The 17,167-nt window shown below is 38.2% G+C and overlaps 1 protein-coding gene across 26 annotated transcripts in view; it reads right to left on the reverse strand.

Moving 5' to 3' along the window:
* Positions 1-6,081: 6,081 nt before the first annotated feature.
* The window catches only part of LOC115220700 (serine/arginine repetitive matrix protein 2), a 128,381-nt gene continuing 117,295 nt past the window's right edge, over positions 6,082-17,167 (reverse strand). For all 26 annotated transcript variants that reach the window (XM_036510380.1, XM_036510377.1, XM_036510375.1 and 23 more), the window contains 2 exons: positions 13,445-14,889; positions 6,082-11,929 (listed from right to left, as the gene is read on the reverse strand). In XM_036510380.1, coding sequence (XP_036366273.1) covers positions 7,996-11,929; positions 13,445-14,889 — 5,379 coding nt within the window. In that variant the 3' untranslated portion in view covers positions 6,082-7,995. The remainder of the gene's footprint in view (positions 11,930-13,444; positions 14,890-17,167) is intronic.

Below are 17,167 nucleotides of genomic sequence, written 5' to 3' on the forward strand. Positions count from 1 at the left end.
AAGCGACGAAAATATGACACAAATGAAGTTTTAATGTTGAAGTGAAACTAATGGTATTTGTGTTCTTGAATGATTTACAAACATCTTCCATGCTGCAATCGGTTTTTTGCCTCAGCACACGATCTCAGATCAAGTCACTTGCTATGCAAGTACATCTCCGTAATTTTTTTTAAATCACTGTGAATATATGCCAGCAATGACCTTCTCAGTCTCTCCAATATTTTAATTTCTAAACAAACAATCGGGGACAGGAAGTAGAGTTGCAAAAAATTCATAATTTCTCAAATTTTTTTTTATAACATATACGTGTATTTATGAGGGAAAATATTGAAAAACATTAGTACATACAAGAGTGATAAAGAAACGATGTGGTTTGTCTTTGGATGTGCTAGGAAAAATAGCTAAATCGCCCTTAAATCACTTTTCCCACTGAAAATATTAACATTAAATTTTTTTTACCGAAAATGCTCTTTCCATGGTTTTGAAGTGCAAAAAAACAGAAAAAAAAATTGGCCAAAATAGGTCCAGAGTGGGATGATAAGGGAGTGGGGGTGTAAAAAAAGATTTTTCAAAACTTTTCATGCAAAGATTCCACAACCCCATCATTTCGAAGGCTGTCGTTTAAAAAAAATGGGGAAGATCCCCGAAAACTTTTCTCCACAAATTTCTTTATAATCGTAATCTATGCTGTTTGAAAGGGATTTATATAAATTTTCATTAAAAGATATCCATCTTCCTGAAAGTTACGAGGGTAAAAAGTCAGATGTGAATTTTCTGAAACTCCCCTCTCCACCTCCTCGCAAAAATTCTTTCCCATAAATCCCTATATACTCTGAAGTCACAACATCTACGGAGTATTTATAGAAACTTTTGTTAAAAAGTATCCATTTTTCTGGATGTTATGAGGCAACAAACTCAGAGGGCGTATACATCTGTAGTAATGCCCTTTTATTTGTGCGGGGTTTTCATTTCATTCATTGTTTGCAAAGTTCTCTCTCTCTCACACACAAACACACAAACGCACACACTGCAAAGCTTACAGATGGGCTGCTGAATTGAAATTTCTATGTTGCTTTGAGGGGAAGGTAAAGCTTGACAAACTGGTTCTCCTTCTGTTTTTGGACTACCGTGAGCACTATCATACAAAGAAATAATTAGACGTAAAATATAAAAATTATTAGAAACGGGAATCAAATGTGAAAATATTAATAAGGGGGGGCTAGCAGAAAACCACCCGGAGGGCGGTCTTTCTCCAAGTATATATAATTTATATATATATATATGGGTGTGTATATATATATGGGTGTGTATATATGTGTGTGTGTGTGTGTATAACCAATAACCCAGCATTGCTAGAAATAGGAGTCAAACGGCTCAAGAACCACAGTAAGTCACTTATACACACTGGTGAATTTGAGGTAACGAATATATAACCACTTATCATTTTTTATCATAATACCTTCATATATTTATTTATATACGTAGAGGTGCCCAAAAGCAACCGGAAACGTTCTCTGTGGGACAAGCCCTTTTTAGTTCAGTCTTCCGCCGCCAGACGTCACTTGATGTGACACTCTGCTATCTGTCTGCCGACCCTCGTCGTCGGATATAGTCAAACTATCACGTGGTATATCTTTGTTTTGCAGTGCTTCTCTCTTGTTTGGCAATTTTTGCGATGGCTGAAACGAAGAAACGGACTGTCGTGAAATTCTGTTTTCTGCTGAGGAATTCTCACATCTAAATTTGTAGTAGCTGATATTTTGCCTGCTAAATCCCCTTTAAGGTTTTTCCAAACAAAATTGCGGCTATGTGATAAGATGTTTGCTTCTCAACCATATGGTTCCAGGTTCACTCCCACCCCATGACACATTGAGCAAGCGTCTTCTAGTATAGCCTCGGGCCGACCAAAGCCTTGTGAGTAGATTTGGTAGACGGAAACTGTAAGAAGCCTGTCGTATAAATATATATGTATGCATATATTTGTATTTTTGTTTTTCTGTCTCCCCTCTCCACCATCGCTTGAGAAACGATGTTGGTGTATTTAAGTCACCGTAATCTAGCAGTTCAGCAAAAGAAACCGATAGAATATGTAGTAGGCTTACAAAGAATGAGTTCAAGATCAATTTATTCGACTAAAGCCCTCTAAGGCGCTGCTCCAGCATGGCCACAGTCAAATGACTGAAACAGGTAAAAGAATATATATATATATAAAGTTAATGAGAGGGTCATAGTCCAACTACTTAGGGAGAAAGTTAGTCTAAATGAGATGCAGTTTGGTTTTATGCACCACTGATGATAAACCTCTGTACTTGGCTTGGAGAAAGTCTTCGACAGGGTCCCCGAATCCCTTATCTAGTTGTCAATGCGGAAACTAGGGATGGACGAGTGGTTGGTGCGAACTGTACAAGCCATTTACAAGGACGCTGTCAGTAAGTCGAGGGTTATAAAGAGTATAGCGAAGAATTCAGGGCACGGGCATCCAGCCGTAGGAACCATGCCAAATCAGAATGGAGTCTGGTGCAATCTTCCAGCTTACCAGCCCTGGTCAAACCGTCCAACCCATGCCAGCATGGACAATGGACGTTAAATGAAGACGACGATGATGATGATTCGCTTTACGTATGTGTTTTTATGCAACTTAATATTTGTGTGTGTATACTCGCTGAAATGTTTTGCATGGTACCGGTTAAATTATGTTGTGGTGGGTGACAGGTCAAGTGTCAGCAAAGAAATTGTAGATCTTTGCCAAGTTGAAAGCGATTGCGATGACCACACCTTTCTACAGAGTCTGTTGCTGAGGCTACATTCAAGACATTTGATTGGCTGAATTCTTTTCCAAAACCCTTCCACTGTTGTGACCGAAGTGTATTTCTTCTCCGATTCTGTGGTTCAATCGGCTGCAGCCTATTTTATCGTCATAGAAGCCAAGTACCCGATGACATGACAGATAATGAATAAAATTATTTTTACTCTAAACACAGAGCCTGAAATTTGGGTTGGGGTGGGGAAGAAAGCCTAGTCGTTTACATCGACCCCAGTGCTCAGCTGGAGCTTAGATTATTAATCCTGAAAGGACAAAAGGCAAAGCCGACCGTGGCGGAATTTGAACTCAGAGCGAAATGCCACTGAGCGTTTTCTCCGCTGTACTAACGATTCTGCCAGCTCCCTGCTTTATGGATAATAAATAATATGCCATGCTATTAAAACATGTGTAGCACGAATTGAACTACTATCGTTTATTTTACTCCTTTTATGTGTTAGTGTGCGTGTATGCATGTATAAATGTTTATATATTTATGCATCTATCTGTATACGTACATGCAAACACACACACACACAAAGTAACATCCTCCACACTCAAAGAATGTATGCTGCCTGCTTCGGGGGGAATGGGTGACCTTTTTTGGTGTGGAAACTGTCGACATAGATAAATTAACAATGAATTTAAGGTGAGACAGTAAGTGAAACGTGCATCGTTTGCTTACAGACAAACTAAATTAAGAAGAATTGTAAAGTTGGCAGCCACTGCACGCAAGCTAGAGTGGTGATGATTCAATTGCTTTCTGGTGACTCAGAATGGTATTGAACTTGACATTGATGAATTCCACCTTGGTGTGGCTCCTCGTGTGACTTCGGACGTGCAACCAAATATTAAGTTGTAGGTTTAGTCAAGCCATTGATCCAAATGCAGCTCCAGAAATAGATCGTTGTGTCGATCCGATTCTGAGAGATGCATCGATACATGAATCTATGTAAGAGGTGATATCAAAAAGTTCCTGGACTGGTTCTGTGGCGCACCAGTGAGAGCTAGAAGTGACCTTAATGAGGCAGTGTGCTGAGTGACACACTGTTTACTTCGCAAGTTTGTGATGACGTGTATGCTGTTGTCTGCGACCTTTGTCATGGACAGGAAGTTGGAACAAAGAACTTGAAATTTTGCGTTAAACTTGGGAAGTCTATTACAGAGGCATTGAGCATGCTTACGGCGAATAGGCAATGGGCTGTGTGCAATGTTTCAAGTGGTACAGGCGCTCCAAAAGCGGAAGAATGTCCATGGAAGACCTGTCACCCCCAGAAATGTGGAGAAAATTCATCAGCTTGTGCATGAGGATAGTTGGAAGACAATGGTTTGGATCATTTGAGGGAGGACATTCGGTGAGAGCGACTGGATCTGTGGAGCGCGAAGAATTGGTTTCTTCACGATGATAATATACCGTCACCGAGCTTTCCTCACTCGCCAGACTTAGTACCTGCAGACTTCCATTGAAGAGATCCTTTTTTTTTAACCCCCGTTATATGGGTTACTTTCGGCCCTTTGTCTTTTAAGTTACTAGGCGATCTTCCCTGGTGCTGCTACCACGAATAACGCACCCAGTACATTCTGTTAAGGGGAGCATTGAGATATAGAAGACACTGGAGTATGACAGTCAAATCCTGCCAAAGCAGATACTGGAACACGACAGAGCCAGATCCCACCAAACCATCCAACCTCTACTGTTAAGATTTCTCTCTCATCTATTCAAACTCAGTAAGTACAAAAAAGAACACACCAACCACTGGTCCATGGCGTTCTGTGCAAGGACACTCAACCGAAAATCGGTGAAATAAAACTTGATCACTTTTAAGGATTAATTACTGTATTTACCAGTAAATAAGGCATGCTTTTAAAATTTTTAACGGGTATAAAAATTGCAGTGCGTCTAATGCGACTGTAATACCGATGGGAGATCATGCACCAGAGATGAGGGAGCTAGGTAAACAGAAATTAGTTGCGTACAATAACTTTTACAAATACGAAAACAAGCCAAAATATCAAAGATTGTTAGCACAAACTTATAAGAACTTGTATACAGTCAGTTCATTGGAAGTCAGGTGTTAAGGTTATATCTCATTATATCTTCTTCCCCAGCATATACAACCCATGCATAATGTATATCGTATATTATTTAATGACTTTTAAGAAAGTATTTCAAAATTATCTAAATGAAAACTTCTAGAAACATGGAAAGGCTTAAATTTTCATTTGCTTCTCAGCTATTTGTAATGAGGGGATGACAACAAAACATTAGTGATGGTGCACTGCCCTAGTGGCTGACGGCAGTAATGCAAAACATCATTGCTAGAAAAAGAGGTTTTCATCATGTGATAATTCTTTTCACCAAAATATAGAACATCTACAAAGTTGATCTGAAAGAAGATAAAAGTGAAATGCAGCTCATTTATGATAAATCGATAGTTTCTTACTTTATTCCAGTATAAAGTCACAATATTGTATTTACATAAACAGGATCATATTTCACCCCCTTACAAAACCACATTAAAGAATCTTTCAATATACGTATGATGAAACAGACGAGATATAATATATATATTTTTAATAAATTTTCTTGTAATGTAGGGGTGCATCATCCACACCAGCAAATATGGCATTTTCTCACGTAAAATGCTTGGGTTTAAAGGCTCTGTTAGGAAATATATTTTGAAATCAAACTTTACTTTTGTAAATCAGATGAGTGAATCACATAAACCAATAAGTTAATTTCTAACCAATTTTCAGTAAATCAGATAACACACACTGAGATGTTTAGGAAAAAAAAAACATGTTTATAGTATTTAGTCACAACAATCTCATTAAAATATTAATCGAAGCTGACTAAAGCAAGAAACGAGCTGTCAGAACCAGTAAATTGGAGACAAATGACTCCCTAGCAGGCCCAAAGGAACAATTATATAGGACCAGACATATGCTATCTGAACAGTTCATATATTACCACCACCAATGCTATAGTGTGTTTATAGCCAAGGCAATCATATCTTAACTACAAATAGGTAACATTTGAAAAGTAACATGGTTCACATCAACAACTGGGTGAACCGGGTTCTAGGACACTGTACAGTACTAATGACAAAGTCTGAAATAGAAACTATTCCATTAGTTAATCACAGAAATTGCTGATCTCACCTGTCAGACATACACAGTAGAAACATTAATTAGCTAATGATCTTCAAACTTGTTTTACAGAAAAGCATACAAAAAAAAGCAACAAAAGAAGCAAAAACAATAAAAAAAGCAACCCCAAATCTAATCAAATGTTTTTATTTGACAAGAAAGGTCATTTTCACATGGATGAATGGCAATATGCCAAATAAAAACGCACAAAAAAAACCAAATGATCTCCAATACATGTGTTAACCAGTCAGTTGCTAGATGACAGACATTAAGGAGATGAAAGACTATTGTGAAGCACTGACGATACAACCCCAGATTCTTGCCCCCACATTAGATTGGCAGTTCCAGCAGAAGATTAAACCAGAGTGTTTCATCAGAGTCAGAGTGGCAGTTCTTCAACAACTGAAACTGGAAGATTGTAGGCAAGTTTCAACATAGAACATTACAGTTGAATTACAGGGAAAAATGGAGAAAATTATTTGCAGAGTTAATTTGGTTAGCATTGCCATTAGTTAAAGTCTGAAATTAAATAAGCAAAACTGTAATGGTACAGCAACCAATAAAATGATTTGTCCAGGCTCCTCAACATTGGAAATGGAATTTTGTTTATTTTTGTTGGTTCATATTTAGAAATAACAGAGAGAGGAGTGAGAGAGAGAGAGAGAGAAGGAGAGAGAGTGAGTGAGAGAGAGAAAGAGAAAAGAGGGCATTATATATACATATATATAACATATCTTGGAAAAGATAAACCATTTCCTCAATACTCAGTGACATTTTTCAAACATTCTATTGCTATTGAGGCCAGTTGACACAAATATCAAACTGCAACATAAATTTGGGAGTTCCATAGTAATTATGATTCCAGGCATTGTACAATGATAAAAATGAAATAAACTGTTGGAAATGACAGCCAGTGAATAAAAGATCATTTCAGTTTGCATCTGCTTCTCTTCCCTCCCCCCCTCTCTCTCTCCTCTCTAAATAGATGTATTGACTAGGCACAGGCCTCTATTTAGAGTGGATGATCAACTTTTAAGTATATTAGTCATATACATATATTTGGGACTGATATACCCAAAAGGGATGACGGGTAAAGTCAACAATAACAAAGTATTTAACAGTATTTACTTGAATCTTCCCTCCATATAAGACGATATAGCATTGTTGAAGAGGAGAAGCAAGTAAAGAAATATAAGGTTTTTCAATGTCGTAGCAGTAGTATTGCTTCACACATGGACTCTGGCCCCCATCATTACATTAGACATGACTAACATTATAACGAATGTTAATGAGTAAAACTAACTAGTACAAAATGATGAGTATCAGAAATGGACAATGGAATAGCTTTAACTAATACAAAGATTGCATCCATTTTCGTTTAATGGTGGTGGAGGCGATGGTGCTAAGGAGAGGGATCCTTTTCTACATTGCAATCTGTCTGTTGATAATTATCTAAATTCAATGATAAATTACCTGTTTTCAGACGCACTCACACAATCTCAGGTTATCTTATAAGAGAGCTTACAGCATTCTGCTGTAATGAATAGGAGAAAAAACAAATGCACACACAAAAAAAAAACACAGAACAAATCTAAGAAGAGAGGTAAAAAATAACAACAGCAATAACAACATCACAAAAATGAATGAGATGGGAGCAAGTGATTTTGACAAAGAAGGGGAGAAAGTCTGAATTTAATGACCAGTTTGACATTGACATTACGTAGTGTGGTTATTTACTAACAACCGAGAAGTCATCACTGTACATGTTCAGTAAAGAAAGTAAAGTAATGAGACAGGTTCAACCTGCATCTCATTAGAATATTTTTTCTGTCTTTAAACAAGAGAAACCACTTCATCGACAGAAATAGAGTAGAGATTGTATAAATTAAGATGGCTAAATTGGGATTTTAGAGTGTCTCTTTTTTATTTGTTATTTACTTTTATATATCATTTTTTTCTTCTTTTTTTTTGCATTCTGGTGTTGTCCCCTTTGACTATGTTTTTAGACAACCGGAAATAATAAAAAAAGTCAATGTCTTAAATTATTAAATAGCTCTGGGGAACCTTGGTATATATACCTGATGACCTATAATTATTGAGCCTGGGGGGTGTATCTGAGTGAGGAGTGGCTGAGGTGAAGCCAATGGCATAAGTTGACTGGGAGCCGCGATGAGTTGATGATGAAATGGATGGGCTGCAGCAGCTATTGGTAGCCCAGCAGCAGTTGCATGTAAGTGATGGTGGAGAGCATGGTGACCAGCCAAAGCATGGTGCGGATGGTGGTGATGGGCTGCTCCATGAGACATCTGTGGAATGGCGATAACTGGTCCTCCAGCCTGGATTGGAAACGTGCCCTGAGACTGGAGCAACGCATTTGGAGGGATCATTATCTGCTGCTGTTGAGAGAACGGCACCATAGGGTGGTGTGCAATGACTGGGCTACCGGCGTGTTGCGCCTGCGGTAAGAGAATCTGCTGCTGTAAGTGCTGAGGTTCAGGTTCCGGCAAAGCCAAAATTCCAGGTTGCTCATCGGTCTCTTCATCAGACACTACAGTCGAAACCTGCCCTTCCATTTCCATTGACTCATCATCATCACTCTCTTCAACTTGGCCTGTCTCCTTCTGATGCTGACGCCTCTGTTGCTTTAATGCATGTTTCTGTGCCATCTCCTGTAAGTGCTTGTACTGCTCTGCCTGTTCTGGAGGGATGATAGGGAGTGGCATTGGCGAGATATCTTCACAGCTCTTTTTCTCATCCTCTTTCTTGGGTGGAGGGGGTGGTTGGGGTGGGGGCGACTTAGGGGGTGGAAGAGGTGGTGTCATTTCCTTCTCCACAGCCTCCACAACTAAAGGCAGCAAACTGGGGGTGGCTGGCAGGCTTTGTATATTTTGTTCTATTGCAGGTTTTACAACAACACTACCATCCTTGGTCTGTTCCAGGCGTGTCACCGACCGAGGTGTGAATGGTAGCGGCGTTCTTGGAGGAGGTGGCGGAGGTGGAACATTCATGGGTGTTGGCTCCCGAGTGGGCAGGCTGAGGTGGCCATACAATGACGGTGCCCCCATTCTGGTAGGTGGCAGTGCAGGCATGTTCATGTTGAGTGGTGGCGGTGGGGGAGGAGGGGGTGGTGGGCAGGTAGGAATGATGGCCGCAGAGGGTGGTGGCTGCGAGAGGTCAGGTAGAGGATGCAAGAGATTATCATTTGCAGCAGCTGGGAAGCGCGGTGGAGGTATGAGTTGGGGAGGGGGAGGGGGTGGGCGTGTTTGATTTTCGGGTGTCAAGTGGGCAGCCTCTGCCACTTGGAAAGGAGGCAAGGGAATATTTTTCAAGCCACCACTGCTTGGTTTTGCATCACTGTTGTTGCTCTGCCCAGCTGTGTCAGCCTTGCTAGTGACACTGGTGGTTGCAGTGCTAGCTTCACTGACAGGTGTAGCTGACTTGGTACTTTCTCCTGGGGAACTTTTCCCTTTACTTTTGTCCTGTTGGTCACTTCCACCATCTTTGATATCACCAGGCATTGGAATTTTAGCAGGATCAAGCTTACCACTTTTATCATTGTCACTCTTTTTACTCTGAAGACTTTGAGAATATTTTTTGGTCGAGTAAGAAGAACTGTATCTGGGTTCTGGACTACTTTTGTGTCTGTAATCTGATTTAGATTTGTGGGGTGAGCGTGACTTTGAATGAGACTTATGATACGACCGTGACCTTGATCGCGACCTCGAGTAGGAGGAAGATTTGGAGTGTGATCGTGAGTAGGAATATGAGCGAGAGCGACCCCGTGACTCTGATCGACTTCTTGACCGGCTACTGCTGCTAGTGTATGACCGGTGTTCACTGGAATAGGATCTGTATCTTCTAGAATGACTGTACGAGCTGGAACGAGTTCGAGACCGGTGCCGGCTGCAAGAGCGTGATGCCGTACGCCTGCGCCTGTAACGATAGTCGTCTTCCGAATAACTACTGTAGGAGTAACGTCGACCTCTGTGAGAACCATGTCTTTCGTAGGACACTGACCGTGATCGTGACCTCGATCGAGAATTGCTGGATGAATGTGACCTAGAGTGCCTATGTTTTGATTTGTCTGAATAATGCGAGTCTCTATCGCTGTAAGATGAGCTATAAGAATGTTCCCTGCTTCGACACTGACTCTCACTGTGATGACTCTCACCAGAATAACATTTCTTTCGTTTGTAGCTTTTCTGTACAGAGCAAGAAGGCTGATCCGTATCACTTCCAGAGCTTTGATGATAATTTTCAATACGGGAGTCAACTTTCGAACTTGAAAATGCACTTTTATTATTACTATTATTGTTATTACTATTATTGTTGTTGTTGCTATTATTATTATTTTTATTATTTTCTTTTTTATCGGTCTGTATAGATTCATCACCATTCTTCTTTCTCTTAAAGACTTCACTGTTATTTTTAGACTTCAAACATGAATTAACAGGGGATTCAACATCACTATCACTGCTTGTGTCCCATGATGCTTTGTTCCCTTCCGGGTCGAAGCGAGCTTCAAATAGATTTTCCATTTTACTCCATGTGTCTTCTTCACTCTTTATACAAGGATTTTTAGATGCTTTCCTCTTACTTAAAGGGGAATCAGTATCACCAGAATGGCGCTTCCTCTCGCTGCTAGAACCAGCCTTTACACAAACAGTTTCTTCTTTTGAAATTTTCTTACAATCATCCATAGATTCAAATAAAGAACCAGAAGTACCAACGCTCACAGGCCTTTTCTTACTTACATCAGGTTTTTCCTCTTCACCCATAGAAATGGCAGTAGTAGTAGCAGCAGCAGTGGACTGCTTAGAGTCCAGCTCAGGTAATTCACTTCGATCAACACCTACTAATTTAACTTTGGTTTTGTGAACTTTGGTGACCTTACTATTATCAGATGCTGCTGCTGTAGTTTCTTCTTCTGAAGAAACATTACCACTTTCAGATTTCAGTTGTGATTTTCTTTTCTTCAACTGTTTATTTTTCAGACCGATGCCATATGGACCTGTAGTTTCCTCTTCGCTCTCATGGCCACTTTGGGATTGCTTCTCAAACTCATCACTTTTGTGCCTTTTCTTCTTGGATTTTCTTGACTTGTGTTTTTTATGTTTGCTTTTATGTGAACTCTTGTTCCGAACTGCTTCACCACCGTCTCCTAACTCAGTATCAGACTTGGTGCCAGATTGATGAGATCGTTTCTTTTTCTTCTTATGTCTTTTATTCTTCCCACTTTCCACAGACACATTCTTATTATCATCTTTGCCAGAAACACCTTCCTCTGTTTTATGCTCTTTCTTCTTGTGTTTCTTTTTCTTCTTCTTCTTTGCTTTTGGTTCATCTTCATCAGAGTGATGTTGAGTGGACAATTTTCGCTTTTTCTTCTTAGACTTCCTTGCCAATGGCTTACTTTCCTTCAGTTCATCCTTGTTAGTGAAGCTATTTACCTCCACCTTCACAGTTGACATCTCCTCACTTTTCCCTTTTACTTTAGTTTTAGAAACATCATCGCTTTTCTGAGATTTATTCTTCGGTAATAATTCACTGAAGTCAAAGAAGAGAGGATTACAGCTATAGGTTATGGGGGGCTGAGTCTTTGTATACTGGATCATTTCAACAGGCCAGTCTAACTCAAGGGTTTGTTCTTTGTTAAGAACTTTTAAAAATGGCATTCCAGCAGGTGGCAATTCTTTAGCAGCTGGCTTCTCTTCAGAAGACTTCTCAGACTTTTCTGCATCACCTTTCTCAACACTATCACTGGTTTCTTCAGCTGCTTTAATTTCTTTAGGTTCTCTCTCACTTTCACCAGAATGTAACAGTTTTTCATCTCTTTCCTTACCAAATGGAACCGAAGATGATAACTTTTGCCCCATTTTTCGACAAAAAGAGAATGAAATGGCACTTTTAGATCCTTCACTGTCATCCAATACATCACAGCTCTCTTCTGCCCCAGTGGAATCTGGTGGATGTTGTTCCCTAATGAGAGAAAAAAAAAATTGTAGTAATTAAAGTGCCAGACTAGTATGAAATACAAGAAAACATTATAAAACACAAACTTGATGCAAAGGTATAAAGGTCTTGTATATGATCAATGTTTCTGCAATGTGTATACAGTAAAAATACATGCCTGCAATGGGTAAATAATCAAAGCAAATGTCTGTTATAGTAGCATAGCTAGGTGCTTAAGTTTGCATCCCAACCAAGTTGTTTAGGGTTCAGTCCCACTACACAGCACCTTGGACAAGTATCTTAGAAGGAAATTGAAAGAAGCCCATCAAGTGCATGTTCTCTGATCTTGAGAGTCACTGCCATATAAGTTATGTCATTTGTTTCCAATCTTCCATGAAACGACGTCCAGCCATGGTCAGAATTTATGACAGGAAAGACACTTCGCTGTAGAAAATCTGCTTTAGCACACACACATACAATCTTCCCCATGAGCATGGAAGATTGGATATTGAAATGATGATTATATATATATATAAAGTTTAGTGTTCTGTTATGGTAAGATCAACAAAAACAGTACTGCATCAAGTAAGAGATAAACATCATTTAATGTACACAATATAAAGATATGAGCTACTAATAGTTGCTTGTTTTGGAGATGCAGGTCTACTGCTTGGAGGCACAAGGTATGTTATTAAAACCTACATAGACCTGCATCTCCAAAGCAAAAAACTTTTTACTGTGTACATTAAATGATCTTATATATAATGTGTATACAGCCATACCAAATGTCTGCTGTGTATATAGACATACTAAATGTCCATTATGTGCACATTACCACACCAAATGTCTGCTATGCACACACAGCCATATCCACTTTACGTATATTTCCATACCAAATATGTGCTATGCATATAGAGCCATACCACAAGTTTGCAATGTGTATACAAACATATTAAATAACTGCTATGTGCATAGTCATACCAGATGCCTTGTGAGTGAAATTTTGAAGGTGGGCACTACCACAAATCCCAACATATGTGCATGTACACATATGTACGTTACTAGTTATGGGGTGAACAAAATTGGTTCATCAAACAGAACTACTTTGCAGCATTTAGTTCTGAATCAAAGGATGACTTTACCTTACTTTAAGTGCAAGGCAATGTACTGCAGTCATACAAGTGACATCATCATCATCATCGTTTAGCATCCACTTTCCATGCTAGCATGGGTTGGACGGTTCAACGGGGGTCTGGGAAGCCAGAAGGCTGCACCAGGCCCAGTTTGATCTGGCAATGTTTCTATGGCTGGATGCCCTTCCTAACGCCAACCACTCCATGAGTGTAGTGGGTGCTTTTTACGTGCCACCGGCACAGGTGCCAGACGAGTCTGGCAAACGGCGACGATCGGATGGTGCTTTTTATGTGCCACCGACACGGGGGCCAGAAAAAAAAAATTAAAGACAGTGCCTTAGTATGGCCCCAATTCAATGATTAAAAACCAGTTAATAAAAAACATAAAAGACAAAAGGAAAAAACTTACTTTTCTTTAGTTTCAGTACATGAAGATTGTAACTGTCCACTGACAGAAGCAACTGGAGTAGAATTTGGTAAACTTGTAGAAATAGTTCCACTTGGTTTGAGGCTTGCTTTTATAGCAGTAGCAGTATTAGTGGTGGTGGTGATGATTAACTTGTCGTTTGTAATAGATGAGCTGGAAGATGGCACTGTATGTACTGCTGTGCTACTTGCAACTTTTACAATACTGTTCGACTTAGTACTACTACTACTAGCTACATTTACTTGACTGTTCTCAGAAAACTTAGTAGCACCAACATTGGCACTTTTATTAGTAGTAGTATTATTATTATTGCTGATCTTTTTAGTGACATCTAAATCAAGAGTAGAGTTACTTGTGTTCACCTGTGTTTTTGTTTCACTAATCACTTTGTTTGATTCAGGTTTTGATTTTACCAAATTCCTCCCATTGTTGGCCTTGCCACTATTTCCATCTGATGCTAATGCCTTGCTTTTAGAGTTGGTAAAAGTCACATTATTTTTAATATTAACATTATTAATAGTTGTAGTAGTAGTTGTGGTTGGAGTTGTAGTAGTAGTAGTAGTTGCTGTAGTAGTTGTAGTAGATGAAGTACTAGTAGTAGTAGTCATAGTAGTAGTAGTAGTAGTATTAGAATTCGCTTTGACATTCTGCTTGCTAGAACCTGCAATCTTTGGATTCACAATATTAGAAACACTGGACATAATTAGCTGATTACCCTTAGTTCCAGGACATGTTGGTCGCATCAAAGGAGAACCACTTGGTCGCACAAGTATTCCACCCACTGATCGGGGGGTGTTGAATCTGTTCACCATACCCATCTGTCTGGCATTCCTCACATTGCCCATTGGAACATTTGGTCTACCATATAAATTGCCTTGTACACAAACACCTGGTCGAGGTGTATTGAAGTTGGAGCCAGGATTTCGAACCCTTGGTGGAGTAGAACCAGGAAATATATTCCCAGGGTTCGGAACAACTGGTCTCATGTTTGTAAAAGCTGAATTACGTCTCATAGTTTTTGAATTATCATTAGGTCTTAAAGGTGGAGGAACAATAGGAGTTGGTCTTGTGAGAATCTTTCCTTTGGTAATACAACTAGTATTGACTAGTTGGACATTTCCTCTTCCAACAAAGCTTCCGTCCTTTCTTCCTGAGGCAGCTGTTATCGTACAACTAGTAGTAACTGGCACAGCAGTACTTCCAGCTTTTTTGCAGTTTGTCTTGACAGCAGAACAGCTGCTAGCTGCACTTCCTTCTAAGTCACTTGTTCGGCAAGGCCCATCGTTTTTCTTTGTTGCAGTTTCAACAGATTGAGCCACTGTAGGTTTTTGGGCAACAGCATTAAGTTTGCCATCGCTTCTGTTATTGCTGCTGGCAACATTCAGACTGGTACACTGAAGAATAGTTCCTTGGTTACCAATAATTTTCTGAAGAGAAAAGAAGGTAATACAAATATTAAGAATATGTTGAAATAATTTATTTTTGTTTTTCGTTTTATATAAGGTTAATTAAAAATTTTGTAGCAAACAAATTCATAAAAACATACAAAGAGCTTAAAAAGAAATAACCCCGCCTCCCTCCAAATAACATAAATCATGAAAAGCACATTGTAGGGGGTTTTAGTAAATGATTCTTAAATGCAAATAAATGCTAGTTTAATGGGAAAATATTTTCTTTTTGGAATATATGCACAAAAATATATACCAACAAAAATATAGTGGGATGGAAAAGAAAAACATCACCCAGCCAAGAAATATGAATTAATTAGTCATTACTGAAGACAGTATATCCCTCAATGACACATCGTTGATAGTTTATAATATTTCAGTATAATTCTTTTAGAGAACAAAATCAGAAAATAAAATGAAGATTAAATCTACAATAAGTTAAAAAAAAAAAAAATTGTTCTTAAAAAATCTTAATGACAATTCATCCCATTTCTAGATTAACCTCACCTCTTTTAGAACCCCACCCAAATTTTTGTACCATTAATCCATATTTAAACAGGTTTCCACAGAAAATCATGTCAGTCTAAAAGTTACCAAAATTTGGTGCTATTTTTTTGGAGAACACTCAAAGATGAATTGTTTTATATATATATATAAAGACGTGAAAACAAATTTTACCATAGAATTAAATATAGTTCTGTCATTACTTTTGATGAAATGTCATTCTTCCCCTTCCCCGTTTAAAATGCACTACTGTTCTACAATAATTCTATAAATTTTATTATACTTTTCTTTGCACAATTGTCATGTAGGGATATATGCTGAGATTGGAAGGGGATAACCTGAGCAAGATCACACACACAAACATACACTTTTGTGTGTATATGTATGTATGTGTAAACATTTTTAACATTAATCAAGGAGAGAAAATTTGACACAAACCGACTTCTAAAATGCTTTATTTCTTTAATGATACTATGAAGGAGTGAAAGAAAAAAAAAAAACAAAAACAGAAAGAAACATGCAAACTTATTTATTTATTTATGGAGAAGAAAGTGTACGTGTATGAATGTGTGTGCATGTCTGAGTGTGTGCTGGTGGCATATAGATTCTTTGGGGTCATTTTACAAATTTTATTTCTTCAACCACAACTCAATTATAAATTAAAGAAAATATATTTGATATGCCAAAAACTTAATTGCAATGAAGACAAACAAATGTTGACTTCATTTTTTCAGTCTTATGATTTTGCACAAAACAACACTTTTATATTACCTCACTCTCTTACCCACTTGTGGGCGCGCGCACACACACACACACACACTCTTTCTCTCTCCATCTCACTTACATACATTGTCTGCTTGTCTCTCTCTTTCACTCATTCTCTCTCTCTCTCTCTCTCACACACACACACACAGAGGAACAAGACACTTGATTTTAAGAATTTTGTTTTTTGAATTTGTTTTTGCACTGTGAAATATCAAATTGAGAAACTGAGATGTTTCCATAAACCACAATAATGGTGGTGGTGATAACGGTTGACAGAAATGACGGTTCCAATGTCAAATTAAAATTCAATAAGAAGGGAAAAAAAGGGGGCAGGAGCAAACAAATTATAATTTGTGTTTGTTGTTCAATGACTGTTGCAAATGTTCACTCCCTTATTATTCCAGTTTATGAAAACATTTCAGTTTAATGTTCAAAATTTCAAACTAAAAAAAGAAAAGTTTAAATAAAAACTCCCACAAACATTATATATATATATACATAGATATATATGTATGTATATAATCAGGTCAAACAGTGATTAGTAAAATAATTAGATAAGCCCAAATGTCTATGTGATAAAAAAAAAATACAGCAAGCAAATCTACAAAATGTCAGCTATGTCATATATATGATATGTATATATATATATATATATATATATATATATATATCATATATACATATCATATACAGGAAGATGAAAGGTGAGTGTGTAATGTTAAAAGAGAGAGATGGAATGGAAAGGGCTAAAAATACAAGTGCTCAGATGGACCGATCGCAATCAAAGTTCCCAACTTTTGAAGCAGAAAGAAGATTAAAAGAATACTGGTGGAGGATTAAAACAAAACAAAACTTTAAAAAAAAACAAAAAAAAAAAACAAAACAAACAAATGAACAAACAAAAAGCTGCCTGACAATAAGAGGATTAAATCATTATTCATGCAATAAAAGAGGTAGTGGTGGTAGTGATGGGTGAGAAACAGTTAGG

This window comes from Octopus sinensis, linkage group LG17 (genome assembly GCF_006345805.1).
Source record: "Octopus sinensis linkage group LG17, ASM634580v1, whole genome shotgun sequence".
In the NCBI taxonomy this organism is placed as follows: Eukaryota; Metazoa; Mollusca; class Cephalopoda; order Octopoda; family Octopodidae; genus Octopus; species Octopus sinensis.